The sequence below is a fragment of the Garra rufa genome, chromosome 6 (genome assembly GCF_049309525.1).
Source record: "Garra rufa chromosome 6, GarRuf1.0, whole genome shotgun sequence".
In the NCBI taxonomy this organism is placed as follows: Eukaryota; Metazoa; Chordata; class Actinopteri; order Cypriniformes; family Cyprinidae; genus Garra; species Garra rufa.
In genome coordinates, this window is record NC_133366.1 from 11,163,506 (window position 1) to 11,184,758 (window position 21,253).

General features: G+C 31.6%; 1 protein-coding gene across 4 annotated transcripts in view; it reads left to right on the top strand.

The window, feature by feature from the left end:
* The window catches only part of lef1 (lymphoid enhancer-binding factor 1), a 51,491-nt gene that overhangs the window by 18,018 nt on the left and 12,220 nt on the right, over positions 1-21,253 (top strand). For all 4 annotated transcript variants that reach the window (XM_073842189.1, XM_073842191.1, XM_073842190.1 and 1 more), the window contains exons 4-6: positions 15,488-15,620; positions 19,832-19,922; positions 21,054-21,173. In XM_073842189.1, the coding sequence (XP_073698290.1) occupies positions 15,488-15,620; positions 19,832-19,922; positions 21,054-21,173 (344 nt within the window). The remainder of the gene's footprint in view (positions 1-15,487; positions 15,621-19,831; positions 19,923-21,053; positions 21,174-21,253) is intronic.

Genomic DNA, 21,253 nt, shown 5'->3' on the forward strand with positions numbered 1-21,253 from the left:
GAGGTGATTTTGGTGATTGCTATGCAGGTGCTTGAATATTCTGAGCTATTCTAAACTAACACAGCTATTGAAATGGCTAAACTTTACATAGTGGTGCCCGTTTTTTTTCTTCTTTTTTTTTTATGAAATGAGATTTATGTTTTTAAATGGTTTTTAGTTTTTATTCTTTTCTTTTTTTTTAATTATTAAATAATATAAATAAAATTGTATGTAAATCGTTTGCGCTTTTTAAATTTTTATATAAAAAAAGATTCTAAAATATATTAAAATTTTATATTTGTAATAAAAAAACTTGTATGTATATAAATATTTTATTTACTTGCATTTTATCTTATTTTATTTGTATTATGTATTTTAAATCATTTGATGTGATGTATTTTATATTTTTATTTTAATATAAAGAAGATGTAAGATAAATATTTAATCTTTATATTTTCAATAAAAAACTTGTAAGTAGAAATGTATTTTATTTATTTTACTTTCACTGTATCTTTTTATTGTAAGTATTAAAATAAAATTAATTACATGTATTTAAAAGCATTTGATGTATTTTATATTTTTATTTAATAAAAAAGATAAAGATAAAAAATTTAAAATTGAAGTATATTTAATCTTTTAATTTTATATTAATAAAACAAACTTGTATTTAAATTAGTCTATTTTATATTTTACTGTTATTGTATCTTTTATTTCTATATATATTTTTATTTTTTATTCTTTTATTTTATCTATTTATTTTAAAGTATTAAATAATATAAATAAAATGATATGTATTTTAAATCATTTTTTAATATAAAGGTAAAGATAAAAAGATAAAATCAAAAATTAATATATTTATTTTTTATGAAATGAGCTTGTATTTAAATAAAATGTCTATTTTATATATTTATTTTACTTTTATTGTGTTATTTAAATTTTTTTATTCCTTTTATCTATTATTTTAAAGTATTAAGTAATATAAATAATTTGTTTTTAATCATTTGATTTATTTAAAATGTTTTAATTTAATATAAAAAGATAGATAAAAAGGTCAAACAATTTTTTTTACATTTTTTCTTAAACTTGTAAAATAAACTTGTATTTAAATGTCTATATTTTACTTTTGTATCTTATTTTTTTCTTATTTTTTCTTATTTTATTTTAAAGTATTAAATATAAATAAAATATGTATTTGATGTATTTAAAATTATTTTAATATAAAAAAGATAAAGATAAAAGAAAAAAATATTTAATCTTTTAATTTTATATTTTTAATAAAAACTTGTATTGAAATACTTATAGTATCTTATTTACATTTTAAAAATGTATTTTTAATTTCTTATTTTATCTATTTATCTTAAAGTATGAAATATAAATAAAATCATATGTACTAAGTCATGTGATGTATTTAGATTTTTTTTATTTTAGATTTTTAATAAAAAACTATAGAAATACTTTGTATATTTTTTTTATTTAAAAAAATTAAATTATAATTTTCAGTTTGCTTTTTATTAATTTTGATTTATTTTATCTTACTAGTGTAGTTGCTTTCTGCAGTTTTATCATAAACAAATTCTGATCTGATCGCCACATGATTCAAAAGCACTACTTCTCTGGTTTAAGGGTTTGTTCAAATCTAACCTCAGATATGAATGCTAGTAATACTAATAGCCTTAGAAAGCACCCCTACTATACGCTCAGCACGAAAATTGCAGTCCTTTCATTTGTACCTGCTTTTCTGTTGTTTGTCAAGGTAGCACTAGCATGTTGCGTAGCTGCGTTTGGCCAGTTTGATTATGTTGGAGAATCGGCCTTCCATAAATAACCGAGTGAGAGCGGGAGCTGGCTCAGTATGAAAGCAGGGAATAAACAAGTGTTCATTCATATGCTTTCTGCACTTCCAACGAGGTTGCGAGGATCACGGATGCGTGTGTTTGGCACGGAGACGCCGCGCTGGCTTTTAAAGTTTAATGTATGTGGCTGTGTTTGTGTCAGAATGCATGCTAATGGCACGTTGTGTGTGTGTGTGTTTGGTCAGTGGACGCCGTGCTGCCCGCTGTCCGCTTCACTCCAGTGGAATGTTTGACCTTTCGGTGGCGCTTTGAAGTGACCAGGTCCTGCTGTGAGCATGAGCCCTACGTAAGCCGCAAGGTGAACAAGGTGCAGCGTGATGTTAGGAGACCCTGCCAAACCTTTATATAACCTCCACACAATGCAAAACGGTGACGCTGTCGCCTCACAACCAATCAGCAACATCTATATGACACATAACCCTTTGCACTCTTCGTTTACTCTTGTGTTGTCTGTTAGGAAGCATCCTACTAAGCATGTCGCCTTATTGTCTTGATAAATATTGTATTTTATTCTCAACGAGCTTTAAATCCCTCGTCCGTGCGTCGCCTCAGGTTGGCACCGCTCCAGCACTTATGTATCACATTCGTGTTTGTTTTATGGTTCACATCTGTCAGAATGCAGCGCTGCATATGCCGGTGATGTGGTTTTCAGGGGCGTTAATGGGAGAGATGTTTGATGTTCTGCTGCTCTGCTGCTCTGCTTGCCTCTTGCCGATGACAGCTGGTGCACTGCTGTCACATTTCTTAGTGCCATGCTTTGAACTTAATCTAACACATGAATCCAAGAGTTGGTATGGCTAAATAAATAATAATAATAATAATAATAATAATAATAATAATAATAATTATTATTATTATTATTATTATTATTATTTATATATATGTATATTCTTTGAGACGATAAAGTTCGTAACGTACGTTTATTCAACATCAACATTTATTTTGTAAAAGACCTATTTTTTTTATTTTACATTTTCAATTTGAATGCATTTATTTTCTTTATATAAAAATATTTATTATTATTATAGTTGTTGTTATTATTGTTAATTTTATTTTATTGAAATAATTCTGTTCTTATCATTGTTCCAACTATTTTTGTGAAGTATTTCTTTTTTATTCTACATAAAAATACAATTATTTATTCAAATTTCTTTCTTTTTATTTATATTTTCAGTACTACAACACCCATAATTTAAAATTATTTAAAATAAAATTGTAAATTATTTTAATTTTAAACAATTTTTATTATTTTATTTTATTTATATATTTTTTCATTCATAACAACAATATTTATTTTGAAAAATACCTATTTTCTTTTATTATATTTTTATTCTGTTTTAAAATAAACAATAATAAAATACATTTTATTTAAATATTTTTGTATCATTTTATATGTATAAAACAAAACAAAGTATCATGTTTTTATTTTTTTATTTTATTACATTATTATTATTATTATTATTATTATTATTATTATTATTATTTAATTTATTCCTATTGATAATTATTTAATATATTTATTTACACATACATAATTTGATAATAACAACAAGAGCAATAATAATAGTAGAAGTAGTAATAATATTTTATTTAATTAAAATAAATCAGTTCTTTTCGTCATTCCAACTATTTTTGTAAAGTATCTTTTATTGTATTAATTGTTTTAACATAAAATACAAAAGGAGATACAATTTTTTTTTATTCATATTGCTTTGTTTTTATTTATTATTTTATACTCATAATTTTATTTTTTTAAATAACATTTTAAATAATTTATTTTTTTAATTATTTTTGAAGCATACATTCATAAAATTAATATTTATTTTGTAAAATACCTTTTTTATTTTATATTTTCATTAAAAACCTTCATTTTAATATTTATTTGATTATTTTATATGTATAAAACATCTAAATTTTTTTTATTAATTTAGTCATATTGCTAATAATTTAATATTATTTATTTTTAGATATTATGTTCATAACATACATTTATATAGTAAAATACCTATTTTTATTATATTTTTATTTTATATTTTGTATAAAAATATATAAATAATAAAATTATTTTAATATTTATTTTATTATTTTAAATGTATAAAACAAAAGGAAATAACATGTTTTCCTATTCATATTGCTATTAATTTATTTTTTAAAAACAACAACAGATATAATAATAATAATAATAATAATAATAATTATTATTATTATTATTATTATTATTATTATTATTATTATTATTAATAAAATAATAATAAATAATACTTTATTTCATTTGAAATAATATTTTTTCTTATCGTGGTTCCAACAATTTTTTGTAAAGTATTTATTTTTTTATGTAAAAAATAAAAAAGCAGATAAAATGTTTTTCTATTATTTATTTATATTGCTGATCTACAACATACATAATTTATAAAAAAAAAAAATATTTCAAATTGTATTTTATTTTGGTGAGATTTGTATGTACAGCCTCTATGTTCTGATGCTAGTGTTCAGAACAGAGAATGATTAAAATAAGGTCTCTCCTTTTCACTCATTCTCTTGCTCTCTCTCTTTCTTCGACAGCCTTGAGGGTAGGCTTTCCTCCATTCGTTCCCCTCTCCTCTACCTCTCGCTCTCTCCATCCACCCTTCACTTCCTCCTCTTGTTTGTATCATTACCTTGGGCATGTGGCATGTGCCATGAGAGCGCTTCATTAATTGGGTTTGGTTACATTAAGCCCCAGAGCCAACAGGCCGTCCTGCCAATATCACATTCCATTTATAACCCGCCGCTCTAGACTGGGGGCCTCTCTTTATTTAGGCGGCTCAGTGCTGGGGTTGCTTCCTTACTGGGGCTTTAAAGGGCCAATATATTGAATTGAGTGGGCACTCTGTGTCTGTGTGTGTGTGTCTGTTTGTGTGTGTCTGTTTGTGTGTGTGTGTCTGTTTCTGTTTGTTTGTGTGTGTGTGTGTGTGTGTGTGTGTGTGTGTGTGTGTGTGTGTCTGTTTGTGTGTGTGTGTGTGTGTGTGTGTGTGTGTGTGTGTGTGTGTGTGTTCTTCATTGTTCAAAGGTCATGCATTCCAACCAATGGGATGAGAGCATGGATGTGAGCATGAACACCTGGACTCTGTGTGTGTGTGTGTGTTTGTGGGCGAGAACTTTTTTGGCTAATAGTACAGGGTGTGTTTCTATTCAGAACTGAACTGTCTTTTGTGAAATGTTTCAATAGTCAAAAACATAAAGAAAATCAGAACAATTTTTTGCTTTTTGGTTTCTTTACTCTGATTTTCTTGTACAATGCTTTAAAATAATTTTTAGGGTTAAATATAAGACATCTTTGTGTCAGTTTACAGCAAAAGATCATTTCTATAATTTTGATAATCCAGTCATTTTAAACTCATTCTTTAGTTATGTTATTACATTTTATTTATTTTATTTTATTACACTTTATTTATTAATTTATTTGGGTATTTTGAAATTTTTAGTTTAGTATTTTTAGTTCACTAGTATTTTTAGTTCACATTTTTTTCAATTTCTGGCATTTAAAATATATTTTTATAATGTTTTGTCTATTTATTAAAAGTATAAAAATAATATAAAAATATTTACATTTATTTATTTTATTTTAATAAAAAAATTAAGATAAAGGGTAATGAGATTTATTTATTTATTTATATGTTTATATTATATTTATATTAACACTTTATTTATTCATTTATGTATTTTATTGTTTTGGTGGATGTAATTTAGGTATTTTGATATTTTTAGTTTAGTATTTTCAGTTCACTTGCTCACACTTTTTTTTCTTAATTTTCAGCACAAATTTTTGTTGTATTTTTGCCTTTCTTTCTATTTATTGAAAATACATTTTTATATTATTTTGTCTATTTATTTAAAGTATTAAAATAATTATATTTACATTTATTTTTTATTTTAATAAAATAAAAATGAAGATAAAGGGTTATGAGATTTATTTATTTATTATTACTGATTACATATATGAGAACTGCCAATTTACAGCAGAAGATTATTTCTAAACTCACTTTATTATATGTAATTCAATAAGCGTAATCTCATTCTCCAGGTATTTTATTACTTTTTAATTTACACTTTATTTATTTATTTATTTTAATGTTTTGGTGGATGTATTTGGGTATTTCTATTTTTTTTTTAGTTTAGTATTTTTTGTTTACTTGCCCACATTTTTTTAAAATTTGTGTTTCTCTTTCTTTCTATTCTCTTTCTTTTTCTATTTATTTAAAAAAGTAATTTTTATATCATTTTGTCTATTTAAGTATTAAAATAATGATTTTTATTTTTATTTGTATTTTAATAAAATAAAAATAAAGATAAAGGAAAACAATATATTATTTTAATGTACATAATTCAAAACTTCATTCTTCAGTTATTTTATTACTTTTTAATTACCACTTTATATGTATTTATTGATTGATTTATTTACTCTGACAATAAACTATGATTTTGCTTGTATTTTTGAATAGGAAAGTTTCTGCTTTTCTTGTACAGTGCTTTAAAACAATTTTCAATCTTAAATATGTTACCTTTGTCAGTTTGCTGCATAAAAATACAGTAATTTCATGAGACTAAGAGATGTGACAAAATCACTTATTGACCCTTCCTGTGCAAAGTTATTTGCAATATTTCAACTGCTGCTTTGTAAAAAACAAAGGATTAATTGAAATTTTCTGTGGCAATCATCCTTATGTCAGAAATGCTTAGTGTGGAGTATTGAACTGAGAACAACCTGACTTGTTTGAACCTACCTACCCATGCATTTACTCTATAATTTGCTTTTATTCATGTGCGGGCATCTCTCTCTTTCTCTCTCTCTCTCTCTCTCATGTAGGTAAACAGTATGAATGGATTTCACCTAGATTTGTCGCTGTATGGCAATCTGTCGTTAGCGCTTAAGTTGCCAACTCCTCGAATGTTTGCAAAACACCTCTCGCTCTTTCACACAGCCGCTTTATTGTAGCCGCGGGCATGAGGAGTCCTCATTGCATATAAATTACAGTAGAGGGAAGCGATTATTATAAACCACCCCCCTCCCCACCCAACACCACGGAAATGAGATAATTGAGTGGAGGACAAAGGGCTGCTGGTGCGAAGAAAACGCTTGTTGGTAACACTGACAATGTTTTGGGCAACATAAGCTAATTGGAAAAATGCACCTCTACCTACATTTGACAAAACTTTGAAATTGTGTCTACATAGTTTACTGCAGTTTTCATCTGGAAAACATGCTAGTGGGCATAAAATACCAACTTTTGTTCCTTTTCACACAAATTATGATTGCAGGTCAGATTATCAATTAATAAGACTTGCTTTAGCATGATTCCTTGCACAATACTGTTACACCCTCAGAAAGTTTTAGCCATAGCGCATGATTTGTAAACGAATACATTCTGACGTTTGCATCAAATACTCTGTTCCATATGTATGGCTTTTCTGATGTAGTATACTTGCTCGGTAGCGCACCTGGTACAACATTGCATTTGTGACATGAAACACAAGTTACAGTAAAAAAAACTCAAACAATTGTAGAAGCAAGCTAAAATCTCACATTTGCTTTCGTTAAGACTATTAGTTAGGTTTAGTGTAGGTGTTATGTCATTTTTATTGTACATCATTTACAACAACCAATGAAATGAAATAGAGCCAGATTCACATTCGTTGATTTTGGAGGTAACACGCTTTTAGTGCCACTCACTGGTTATTTAATTTTTAAAGCAGGACTTTCTAGAAAATTATATTACATGCAAGAAGCAACGTAATATTTTGCATAAATGTTGCCACTGATTCTTTTTCCAATGAGCCTGGGTTGGTTTTAGGAAGGAAAGCAGAGGGTGCTTGGCTAAAAGAGCTGGTTTTAGGTTAGGAAAGTCATTTCTGGATGGTAAAATCATACCAATTAATAATGATTTATTTTAGCGTGAACTGTTACAACCTCAAAACAGTTTTAGTGCATGCATAAGTATGGCTTTTCTGATTTAGTAAACTTGCTCAGTAGCGCTCCTGGTACATTGCATTTGCAACATGAAATGCTCAGCTGTGAAGTCAAAATACGATATGATAAAAGTGCTCAAAACAATTGTAGAAGCAAGCTAAAATCTTACATTTGCTTTTGTTAACACTGTGTTAGTTAAGCATAGATATAGATGGTATGTAATTTTCTAACAATCATGATTACAGGTCAGATTATCAATAAATAATGTCCTTTTTTTGTGTGATTTCCTTGCAAAAAACTGTTACAACCTCAAAACATTTTTGCCATAGTGCATGATTTGTAAACTGATACATTTTGATGTTTGCATCAAATATTTTGTTCCATAAGTACGGCTTTTCTGATGGCTTTTAAAATGGCATTTTCGTCAAATACTTATACGTATGGCTTTTCTGATGTAGTAAACTTGCTCTGTAGCGCACCTGGTACAACATTGCATTCGTGACACAAAATGCTTGAATGTGAATCTTGTGAAACACAAGTCACAATAAAAGGGCTCAAACAGCAAGCTAAAATCACACATTTGCTTTTGTTAACACTATTAGTTAAGTTTAGTGTATGTCATTTTTGTTGTACGTCATTTACAACAATCAATGCAATGAAATATAGCCAGATTCACATTTATCGATTTCAGATAAAACACTCTTTTAGTGCCACTCACTGGACATTTTACTTTTAAAGTAGAACTTTTTGGAAAATTATATTATGTGCAAGAAGCAATGTCGCCACTGGCTTGTTTTTCCAATGAGCTTGGGCTGGTTTTGGGAAGGAGATCAGAGGGTGCTTGGCTGACAGCTGGTTTTAGGTTAGGTAAACTTGCTCGGTAGGGCACCTGGTACATTGCTTTTGTGACATGAAATGCTCTGCTATGAATCTTGGGAAACACAAGTCATGATAAATTTAGGTTTAGTGTAGGTGGTACATAATTTTTCAGTTTCACATTCACCGATTTCAGATAAAACTCTTTTAGTGCCACTCACTGGACATTTCCCTTTTAAAGCTTGCAGGAAAATGATATGTGCAAGAAGCAATGTAATATTTTGCAGAAACGTCACCACTGGCTCATTTTTCCAATGAGCTTTGGTTGGTTTTGGGAAGGAAAGCAGGTGATACTTGGCTAACAGCTGGTTTTAGGTTAGGTGAGTCATTTCTGCATGGTAAAATCATGATTACAGGTCAGATTATCAATTAATAACGACTGACTTAGCATAATTCCTTGCGCAATACTTTAATAACCTCTAAACACTTTTGCCATAGTGCATGATTGTAAAGTAACACATTTTGATGTTTGCATTAAATACTCCGTTCCATATGCATAGCTTTACTGATGTAGTAAACTAGCTCGGTAGCGCACCTGGTACATTGCATTTGTGACACAAATTGCTCAAATAATTGTAGATGCAAGCTAAAATCTTACTTTTGCTTTTGTTAACACTATTAGTTAGGTTTAGTGTAGTTATGTAGTTTTTGTTGTACGTCATTTACAACAACCAATGTAATGAAATGTAACAATTCACATTCGTCAAATTCGGATTAAAAGACGCTTTTAGTGCCACTCACTGAACATTTCACTTTTAAAGAAAGACTTTCTGGAAAATTATATTTCATACAAGAAGCAACAAAGTATTTTGCAGAAATGTCACCACTGACTCGTTTCATTGAGCCTAGGTTGGTTTCGGGAAGGAAAGCCGAGGGTGACTGGCTAACAGAGCTGGTTTTAGGTTAAGAAATCAATTCTGGACGGTAAAATCATGATTACAGGTCAGGTTATCAATTGATAACGGGCACGATTCCTTGCACAATATTAGTTACATTTAGTGTAGGTGGTATGTCATTTTTGTGGAACGTCATTTACAGCAACCAGTGCGATGAAATTTAGCCAGATTTACATTTGTCGATTTCGGATTAAAATACCCTTTTAGTGCCACTCACTGAACATTTCACTTTTAAAGCAAAACTTTCTGGAAAATGATATTACGTGCAAGAAGCAACGTAATATTTTGCAGAAATGCCGCCACAGGCTTGTTTTTCCAAAGAGCCTTGGTTGGTTTTGGGAATCAGAGCAAAGGGTGCTTGGCTAACAGAGCTGGTTTTAGGTTAGGAAAGTCATTCCTGGATGCTACAACTCCTTCTGGGAAAATTCATAAAAAGGGTTACCGGCTGGACATTAGTCTTTACCGTTCAGTGCCGACTGGTTGAAGTAGTGGTTCTTTCTTGGAAAGGCTGTTGAACTGAACAGTGTCCATTTTGTCTCGCTATTTCCCGAACTCTAGCTTTTCCCTCTTTCCTCTGGATTTTCTGCAGGCCCTCAGCCAGCTTGAGTTCTGCACAATGAAATTTCTTTTAAAACCACATCTGAGGGGCTCTAGAGGCAGGCTTGGCCAGACCTGCTTATAAAATCCTAAATGGACATGCTTCTTTTCAGTCGGCACCGCCTCTCTGCAAATATGAATAGAGAGACCTAAGCCTATTATTTTTCTTCATAATAAAAGAGCGAACGGGGGGAGGCAGGTCCGTGCCATATCCTGCCGCCCCGGCCTGTGAAAACGCTGAGAGATCCTCGGGGATAAATCGCCATGGCACCATCCGACCCGGGTTCCTGTGGTCAGCTGGGGTGTCCGGCCACTTCCTGGTCGGGTTGCGCGAAAGTGTTTTTAGTTTAATATGCCGATGAGCCGGGTTGGGAACGGGGTGGCGCAGCCTGTGATCTCAAACCACCTGGAAGGATTTGAATGGCCTTGAGTGGCGGTGAATCACCCTGCGTGACTTTTAGTTAAAACCACGGAAAGCCAAAAGCACCAAACCCTCTGTTCGTTCATTAAAGGCAGTCCCATTTTTGGAAAGCTGAATGTATTTTAAATTTGACATTTTATTTCTTTGGCTTTTTTCGGAAAAGTGGATGTTGTGCCTCGGGGGCCCCTGCAAATTGGCACGGCAGTCTCGAGGTTCCCTGCTGGAATTTTAGCTTCATGCAATGCACCGAGATGGCAGTTTATTAAGAAGTTGAGAGAAATGGGCTCTGACAGCTGCGACTGAGAGGACCTAAAAGAGGCCCCGATCGAATAAGGTGGAACACAAAGTGCCAACTCCCACTTTTCATGGCTGCCGTAAGTCGCGGACCCCATATTGACGTGCCAGAGAGTCGAGGTGTCTTTTGTATGATGCTTGTGTGGACTCCTTAGCTCGAACTGTTTTAAGTTCTTCCTCCAGTCCTCGGTATCTCTATTTCTCCTTTACTTGGAGACAGAGACTAGGGGCTTAAATGAAAAATATGCCTGCCTCTTATCTTTCTCCCAGAGGAAAAGCCAATAAGAGCTGAGAGGCGTAAAATGAAGAGGGGGTAAGGATGCTATCATGCAGTCTTCCAGTGAGGGCCTTTCTCAGTAGCTGCTGCCCCCCAGTCACATATTAGTAATGAGGCCGAGTCAGGGATAAGGTTTCCTTAAGGTAGGATAAGACCCTTTTTAAAACTACTCGTCCAGATTAGCCGTCACCTCTGACCATGAGTTGAACCAGTGTTTAAACCACATACTGGACTGACCTATTTGTATTTGTAATTTTATTTAATTTTTTATTTATTTATTTTTTTCACCAATGGATGTTTTATTTTTTATTTTTTTTTTGCTTTGCAAAACATCAAAGCAGATGTTTTGTTTTTAATTTATTAACATTTTATTTTTTCTGTATACAACACCAATGGGTTTATTTAATTTAATTTTTAATTTATTTTTTTTTATTTGTAAAACATCAAAGCAAATGTTTTGTTTTTAATTTATTAACATTTTTTGTATACAAAACCAGTGGAAATTTAATTTATTTTATTTTAATTTATTTTATTTTATTTTTGATTGCTTTGGAAAACTTCAAAACAAATATTTTGTTTTTTATTTAACAACATTTTTTTTATACAACACCCAATTATTTTTTACTTTTTTATTGCTTTGTAAAACATCAAAGCAGGTGTTTTGTTTTTATTTTTATTTTTTCTGTATACAACATCAATGTATTTATTTTATTTTTTTAATTTATTGCTTTGTAAAACATCAAAGTAGTGTCAAATGTTTTGTTTTTAGTTTAACATTTTATTTTTTTCTGTATGCAACACCAATTGATTTTATTTTATTATTTTATATTATTTTTAATTGCTTTATAAAACATCAAAGAAGATATTTTTTTGTAATTTATTACCTTTGTTCCCTGTATGCAACACCAATGGATTTTATTTTGTTTTATTTTATTTATTGCTTTTTGTTTTTAATTTATTAACATTTTATTTTTTCTGTATACAACACCAATGTATTTATTTTATTTATTGCTTTGTAAAACATCAAAGCAAGTGTTTTGTTTTTATTTTAACATTTAATTTTTTAATTTTTTTTCTGTATGCAACAGAGATTTTATTTTATTTATTTTATTATTTTATTTAATTATTTTATTGCTTTTTAAAACATCGAAGCAGATATTGTTTTTAATTTATTAAAAAAATCTGTATACAACACCAATGGATTTTATTTTATTTTTTATTGCTTTGTAAAACATCATCAAAGAAGATGTTTTGTTTTTAATTTATTAACATTTTATTTTTTCTGTATACAACACCAGTGGATTTATTTTATTTTATTGCTTTGTAAAACATTAAAGCAGATGTTTTAATTGTTTTTAATCAAGTAATCATCAGCTTTAGGTGTTGGTCAGCATTTCTGTGGCGCAGAATCTGACCAATCATAGTTCCTGTCAGTCTGCCTCATGAATATTAATTAGGCATATAACATTCGCCAAGTACCAATTGCACATTTGTGTGATTGACTGCAGATGTGACCGGTTGGCAGAAACTTGTTCTTGTTCTCGAAACGGATATTTCAGCTGGAAACAATTTGTTTTCTTTACACCAAAGTAAAGCAAAGTTTTTTAAATATATATGTTTAAGTTATTATTGCCCTAAAAGCAGGGTGGAATAACCTTTGGAAAGTGGTTAATTATAATAGTTGCTACACCCCTACTTGATTTTGCCAAATACGACATGCTCTTGGATCAACATCCGTGTTGGTCTTGGAACAACATTCCCAGCATATTTTCGGGATTCGCATAGGGCTTGGGGTTGGAATAACATTATCAACCTAACATTTACATTGGGTTTATAGGGTTTGGGTTAGGGTTAGGACTATGTTTGTTTTTCCAGGATGCAAAAGCATGTCCTACATCTGTCATTTTCGAAAGCATTTCGTAATACAGAAATATACAATTGTGTATCATCGGATTACTCTCAAGAATCCCAGAAATGCGTTGGATAATGTAGGCATTTCTGACATGTTTGGAAACTCTGAGTGTTGTTGAAAGTTATCAAAGCGCAGATCTTTCCAGAGAATGCCATTCATATCATCGTCCTCCCTCTCGGCTTCTGTCCCGCGTCTGGGAGACTCCGAAATAACGCCCCCTCCTCCCGCCCCATGGTTTTACAGCAGTGCGTCTGCCAGGGAAATGGCACCCTACACCTGCCTCTGTAGCCAATTAGCTGGTCGGAAACAGAAACCTTTGCTCCCAAATTAGGACAAACCGCTCATTCATGCCTGTGGGAGTTTTGCCTGTGGCGCGGGTGGGCCGCTTCATACCCGTCTCGCCTCTCCCATGAGTTTTGCGATTGAACCTCAGAGACAGTATGCAATCAATAACGGATAATTTTTTGCATTTTTTGGATTTCATGTTTGTTTTTGTATTAAGATTGATTTCATAGGACATCTTTAATCAATTTCTTTAAAATATGATCGGATCACAAGCTGCTTTCAAGTCGTCCTGGGAATTTCCCACTCACAATGAACAAATGTAATGTGCCTTCAAGTGACTTTGGTCAGAATAAATCAGATTTATTAGGTAATTTCTTACTCGTTTTGCTCTTCCTAACAAACACAGGACGCTATTTAAGACTAGTGCAACTATAAATGAAGGGCGAAGGATGTGCATTAAATGTGTATTTCATTGTTCTCATGCTACCACCTACTTTTGTCTCCTTGTAAACTGGTTAAATCATATTTTGCTGGCCAGCTTTATTGCTGTTTTTCATCAAAGCTGCACCAGTGTTATTTTAGTATCGGAGATATTATTGTAGTTTTTATTAATATATTGAATGGGTTTTTATTTATGTTTTCGTTTAAATTTAATTTTTTAGTTTAGTTTAATACATAGTTAAACTAATTGAAAATGATTAATTTTTAAATTAAGTTTTTAATTTTAATTTAAGTTAACTTTTATTTTAAGTAATGAAAATTGTGGGGTTTTTTTTCATGGTTTTAATTTTAGTTTCAGTTTAGTTAACTATAATAGCCATGAGTTACACAAATGCATACAAAGTAAATTATATAGTCAAAATTAATTTATTTTTATTATTTTTTTTATTTAATGTATTTATTTAATTTAATTTTATTGTTGCATTTGTAAAACATCAAAGCAGATGTTTTATTATTGTTTTTAATTTATTAATACTGTTTTCATTTTTTTCTGTTTTATTTGTTTTTTTTCAGCTGGACATTACTCTTTAACCAGGAGTTACACAAATGCATACAAACTAAATGATATAGAAAATATAATTAAAATTAATTATTAATTTATTATATTTAATTATTTTTTTAATTTAATTTATTAAATTAAAAAAAAAAATTTATTGCATTTTATTGCATTGAATTGTAAAACATCAAAGCAGATGTTTTATTGTTTGTAATTTATTAATATTGTTTTCATTTTTTCCTGTTTTATTTTTTTTTTCAGCTGGACATTACTCTTCAACATTTAGTGCTGATTGATTTCAGTTTAGTTAACTATAACTAATAGTACCTATTTTTTTATTTTTTTTTTATTTTACTGCTTTGTAAAACATCAAAGCAGATGTTTTATTATATATATTTTTTAAATAACAGTTTTATTTTATTTTATTTTTTTCAGCTGGACATTAGTCTTCAGCATCTAGTGCTGATTGGTTACCAGGAGTTACACAAATGCATCCAAAATAAATTATACTGTCAAAGTCCACGATTACAGCTTACACTAGTACCAAATTAGTTTCCACCGTGATACTTTAATTGATCCAATCCCCCAACTTTGACTTTAGGGTAAATGAAAATGCAAAGTCATAAGACAGAAGTAGATCATCTGTAGGCCAGGTAAAGGAGAAGCTCACCAATTATCTAAAAAATTGCTACATGTTCCTGAACGCTGTGTACTTGATGTGCTTTTGTGGTGTGCTGAGCATTTGTGAGTCAGCTCAGATGTGTGTGTGTGTGTGTGTGTGTGTTGAGTCCGCTGTTGACGTGATTAACCCTGCTTAGTTCCACCGCAGACGGTCGGGGCTCTGTAATGAACTCCCTTATTCACTGGCTAATGATTCCCTTTGATCTTCAGCCCCGAGACCTCTGGTCTGCCTCTGCCCTGTGGCGTTCCCTCCCTCCCTCCCTGTTTCTCATTCTCTCCTCCTCTAACCCACACTCTGTCTCTCCCAACCCCCTTCTTTATTCATTCGCTTCTGCCCCAAAATACTGCAGCACACAAACCACACATCATCACTGGTGAGGTGCTCGACTTTGGTGGCTCGTTGCCCATTCTGAATGCCTCGGTCACGTTTGATGTTGTTACAATATCAGTTTTTCCCTTTTGTGCTTTGCAGTCAAATAAGGTGCCGGTGGTCCAGCCGTCCCATGCCGTTCACCCCCTCACTCCTCTGATCACATACAGCGATGAGCACTTCGCCCCCGGCCCACATTCGGGACATCACCCACAGGACATCAACGTCAAACAAGGTAAATGCATGCAAACTGAACAAATACCCTTCTATTAAAGAAGTTCACCTCCAGAACAAAAATGTACAGATAGTGTACTCACCCCCTTGTCATCCAAGATGTTCATGTCTTTCTTCATTCGTAAAGAAATTTGTTTTGTGAGGGAAAACATTTCAGGAGTTTTCTCCATATAGTGGACTTCAATGGTGCCCTGAGTTTGAACTTCTAAAATGCAGTTTAAATGCGGCTGTAAACGATCCCATCCAAGGAATATTGGTCTTTTCTAGCGAAATTATCTTTCTTTTTCTTTTTTATTACAATTGATATGCTTTTTAACCTCAAATGCTTGTCTTTTCTTGCTCTGCCTGAACTGTTTCAGTTAGGGTATGTCGAAAAACTCCCATCTTATTTTCTCTCTCAATTTCAAAATCATCCTACATTGTTGTTTTACCTTTTTTGTAAAGGCTGTTTGATGATCTTTGCATGTTCAATTTGCAAACACTGGGTTGGTACTTCTGCAGTGATGTAGGAGGATTTTGAAATGATTTTTGAAGTTGAGAGAGAAAATAAGATGGGAGTTTTTTAACATAGCCTAACTGTCTTGAACCGGAAAAAACAGAGCTAGACAAGATGAGCGTTTAAGGTTAAAAAGTAAATAAATTGTAAAACAAAAAACAAAAAAAACAATCGTTCACTAGATAAGACCCTTCTTCCTCGGCTGGCATCGTTTACAACTGGATTTTTGATCTTTTGAAGCCGCAATTAAACTGCATTTTGGAAGTTCAAACTCAGGGCACCATAGACGTCCACTATATGGAGAAAAATCCTGAGATGTTTTTCTCAAAAAACATAATATTATTTATGACTGAAGAAAGAAAGACATGAACATCTTGGATGACAAGGGGGTGAGGTTTATATCTGTACATTTTTATTCTGGAATTAAACTTCTCCTTTAAAGTCCCCATTAAATCAAAATGGAAGTTCTTTGGCTTTTAGTATGAATATGTTAGCCTTAAGTTTATCTACAAGCTAGTGTGATCCAAAACAATGACAAAATTCACATTTACCGGATATAAGCATTCACTTACAGTCTCTAACTTCCTTCACAGTCACTCTGCACTTCAGGTTCTCATCAAACTTTCTGTCCAATCAAATGCTTTCTGGAATCTGAAGAGCCCCGCCCCTACACTATAAAAAGACGCTGAAGCTCTGCCAAAAAATTTATAGAAATCACAGAAATGAATACTTTTATTTAGCAAGGATGCTTTAAATTGATCAAAAATTATGATAAAGTCGTTTATAATGTTCTATTTTAGATAAATGCTGTTCTCCTGAACTTTCTATCAAAAAAATAATAGTCCCGCCTCTAATCATGTGTACTGGAATACTTTTAGTTGATTCTGCACTTTAAATGGTAGTCAAAAACAAAAACAAAAAAAACATCACATTTAACTTCAAAAGCATTGTTTCATGCGTTTTGATATTTTTCAGTAAAACTGAATATTCACTGGGGATTTATGTAGGGCGCAGCTAGATTTTATCCATTGGGATTTAATTGAATTTAAATTTTGGCTCTTATATTATTGGTTAATATTATTGGTTATTATTTAATTTTTTCCCCCTCAGATTCCACATTTTCAAATAGTTGTATCTTGGCCAAATATTGTCCTATCCAACAGCCTTGACCATACATCAGTGGAAAGCTTATTTATTCATCTTTGAGATGTATAAATCTAAATTTCAAACCATTGACCCTTATGACTGTATTTGTGGTCCAATGTTATGTTTTATAAATATTCTAAAAACAAGGGAAAGAAATATAAATATTCTAAAAAAAAAAAAGGGAAAACTTTTCAACCTTTTCTAAATAGATTCAATTTTAATTTCATGACTATTGTGACCATTTTCATTTTTTCACCTAACAATGAAAAATTTTGCTACACCCTCACGTGTTTCCAAACCCGTATGACTTTCTTCTGTGAAACATGCTATAATATATTTTGACAAATGTCACTGCTTTTTGTCAACATAATCAAAGTCAATGGTGACCAAAACTGGTTGGTTACCAACTTTCCTCACAATATATTCTTTCGTGCCGGTAAAGATCTGACAGAATGTTTACTTTGGCTGAATGTTTCTTTTAAGTCTGTTGCTATGTGTTGTAATGTTATTTCCTGCTGTTTTTAAGCACTCTTTTTTCTATTATCACTGATCCGGAGAGACATTAACTATATACTTGCACTTAATAAGCTAACAGCTCATTCTCACTAGAATCCCATTTCCCCCCGAGTCAGTCAGAAGAGGTGGGGTTAAAGTTTAAAAGGGGCGGAGAGATTTTTGGCAGGCGTCGTTGCACGCGAACCCAACTCCATATGCGCTCCTTCCGGCTAATGCTCACCTCTGTGTGGCGACCGGCGAGGGAGAGGGCAGACAGGATGTGATGAAGCGGAGGAGGTCTGGAGGGCTATAAATAGCCTGAACGAGGCCGCACGCCACGAGCAGATTGGCCAATGATCCGAAACTTGCTCTGTTTTCATACACAAACACAAACATGGAGTCACTTATTCATCAGACAAAATACGCTGAGGGCGGAATTGAAATAAAACCCTAACATAAAGAAAATGTGAGAGATTAGCCTTTTCTTTAGCACAGAAATGTTTTGTTTTATATTTTTATTTTATTTTTAATTTTTTAGTGATCAGGCAATGCAATCCAAAAGAATTGGGAAGGCCCTGTATTTTATTTTATTTTATTTTATTTTATTTTATTTTATTTTTAATTTTAATTTTTTTTTTTTTATTCAGTGATTAGGCCATGCTATTCAGAAGTTTTTATTTTATTTTTATTTTATTTTATTTTATTTTATTTTATTTTATTTTATTTTATTTTATTTTATTTTATTTTATTTGTGATTGGGCTATACAATCCAGAAGAATTGGGAAGGTTTGTTTTGTTTCATCTTATCATATCTTATTTTATTTTTTATTTTATTTAGTGATTAGGCCATGCAATTCACAAGATTTTATTTTATTTTATTTTATTTTATTTGTTTATTTATTTATTTATTAATTAGCAATTAGGCCATGCAATTTAGAAGAATTGGGAAGGCATATTTTATTTTTTTTATTTTTTTTTATTTATTTTTTTTCAAAAGGAGTAGTTAACTTTCAGAACAAGAATTTGCAGGTAATTCACTCACCCCCTTGTCATCCGAGATGTTCATGTCTTTCTTTCTTCAGTTGTAAAGAAATTTAACATATATACTTTTTAATCTCTACACAGAGCATTTGAGGTTAAAACGTATATAAATTGTTTTGCTAGATAAGACCCTTCTTTCCTCGGCTGTGATCATTTAGAGCCATGTGAAGCTGCATTTAAACTGCATTTTGGAACAAAACTTCAAACTCGGGGGCACCATAGAAGTCCATTATATGGAGAAAAATCCTGAAAAGTTTTCCTCAAAAAACCTAATTTCTTTACGACTGAAGAAAGAAAGACATGAACATCTTGGATGACAAGGAGGTGAGTACATTACCTGTAAATTTTTGTTCTGAAAGTGAACTACTCCTTTAAATACACATTCTTGATTTTTATTGTGCACATTGTATAGTGTTTATCTTAAACTCTGCCTCTGAAATGTCCCTTTTCCGCTGATGTCATCTAGGCTCCGCAGGAGGAGAAAATGATGTTAGCCAGTAGTTAACGTGGTAATTCAATACCCATTTTAGTCCTTTGCTGTAATCGTGCTCTGTGTGAAACAATGACCAGTTGGAGACGCAGGGGTTGTTTTTAAACTGCACGTTCTTGCTGTGTGTGTGTATACATCCCTAGGGCTTTGTTGTCATACACCTTCGCCCCTTTGACAGTTTAATTTAGCCCTAGGGCCTGACTTCACTTTTTTTCCCTCCTCAATTTAAGTCTTTCTACACAAACACAGTCTTGACCTTGTATGTGAGAGTGTGCACGCGTGTGTTTGAAGCGATGTTGAGAAGCTTAGTACCGCAGGCCAACTGACATCCATAAGCAGCGTGAATCATATCAGCAGGGCTTATTAGAACAGCGCAAAAGCATTCCTAATTATCCCGTGATCCGCTTATGCACCGCACCGGACCGTGGGGCCCGACTGTGCAGCACACATTGATGCCACACTGCTGCTCTCCAGATGTGTCTATCTCACACTAACACACGCCAATGTCGTTTTCTCCTCTGCTGCTTCTCGAATCCCCAAACAGGTATGCCCAGGCATCATCCTGGACCGGACATTCCCAATTTCTACCCCCTTTCTCCTGGGGGAGTTGGACAGATGACCCCTCCTCTGGGATGGTGAGTGCACACATGGCCACACGGTTATAATTAAGAGAATGTTTTTGGCTGACAAGCGTGAAACGAATGGTTTTGAGTGCTCGTCAATAGATCAGCTTGTATTAGAGCAATCTGTGTAAAATTGAAACAATACAATTTGTTTTTTTTATTTTATTTTTTTAGTGATTAGGCCATACAATCCAAAAGAATTGGGAAGGCTTATTTTATTTTTTATTTTATTTTATTTAGTAATTAGGCCATGCAATTCAGAAGGTTTTATTTATTTCTATTTATTTATTTTATTTTTAGCAATTAGGCTATGCAATCTAGAAGAATTGGGAAGGCAGATTTGATTTTATTTTATATTATTTTGTGATTAGATTATGCAATTCAGTAGAACTAGCAAGGAGTATTGGACCCTACTTTTATTTTTTGTTTGTTTGTTTCATTTATCACTTCATAAATGGTAAAAATGTCATGCTTTTTTATGTATTTTTATTTTATTTTATTTTATTTTATTTTATTTTATTTGGGAAGGTTTATTTTATTTCAATTTCAATTTCAATTTAATTTTAATTTTAATTTATTTTGTGATTACGCCATGCAATCCAGAAGAATTGGAAAGGCGTATTTTATTTTATTTTATTTATGTATTTTTTTTGTGATTAAGCCATACAATCCAGAAGAGTTTAGAAGGCATTTTATTTTATTTTATTTTACAAAAGAATTGGGAAGGTGTATTGGACCTTTTTTATTTTTATTGATTTATTTATTTTTAGTGATTAGGCCATACAATCCAGAAGAATTTGGAAGTTTTATTTTATTTTATTTTATTTTATTTTGTTTTATGATTAGGCCATGCAATTCAGAAGATTTTATTTATTTAATTATTTATTTATTTATTAGCAATCAGGCCATGCAATCCAGAAGAAATGGGACGGTGTATTTTATTTAATTTTATTTATTTATTTGTTTGTTTGTTTTATTTATTTGTGATTATGCACCTTTCCAATTCTGGATTGCATGGCCTAAGACAAAAAAATTTTATTTAGCAATTTTATTTAATGAATCTTCATAAGGTTAAGATACAATAGCTAATAATGTGGATCATGAATGATGCATTAACCCACACACATTATGTTTTGCTATCAGGTTCTCTCATCACATGGTACCAGGCCCTCCTGGACCCCATGCTACAGGAATCCCCCATCCCGCCATTGTCAACCCACAGGTGAAACACGAACCGCAGCACGACACAGACCTGATGCACATGTGAGTATCCTATTTAATAAGCTGCTAGCTTTCTACAGCATGCAAGCAATGCAATCTATGTGTTTATGTTCCCTGATAGC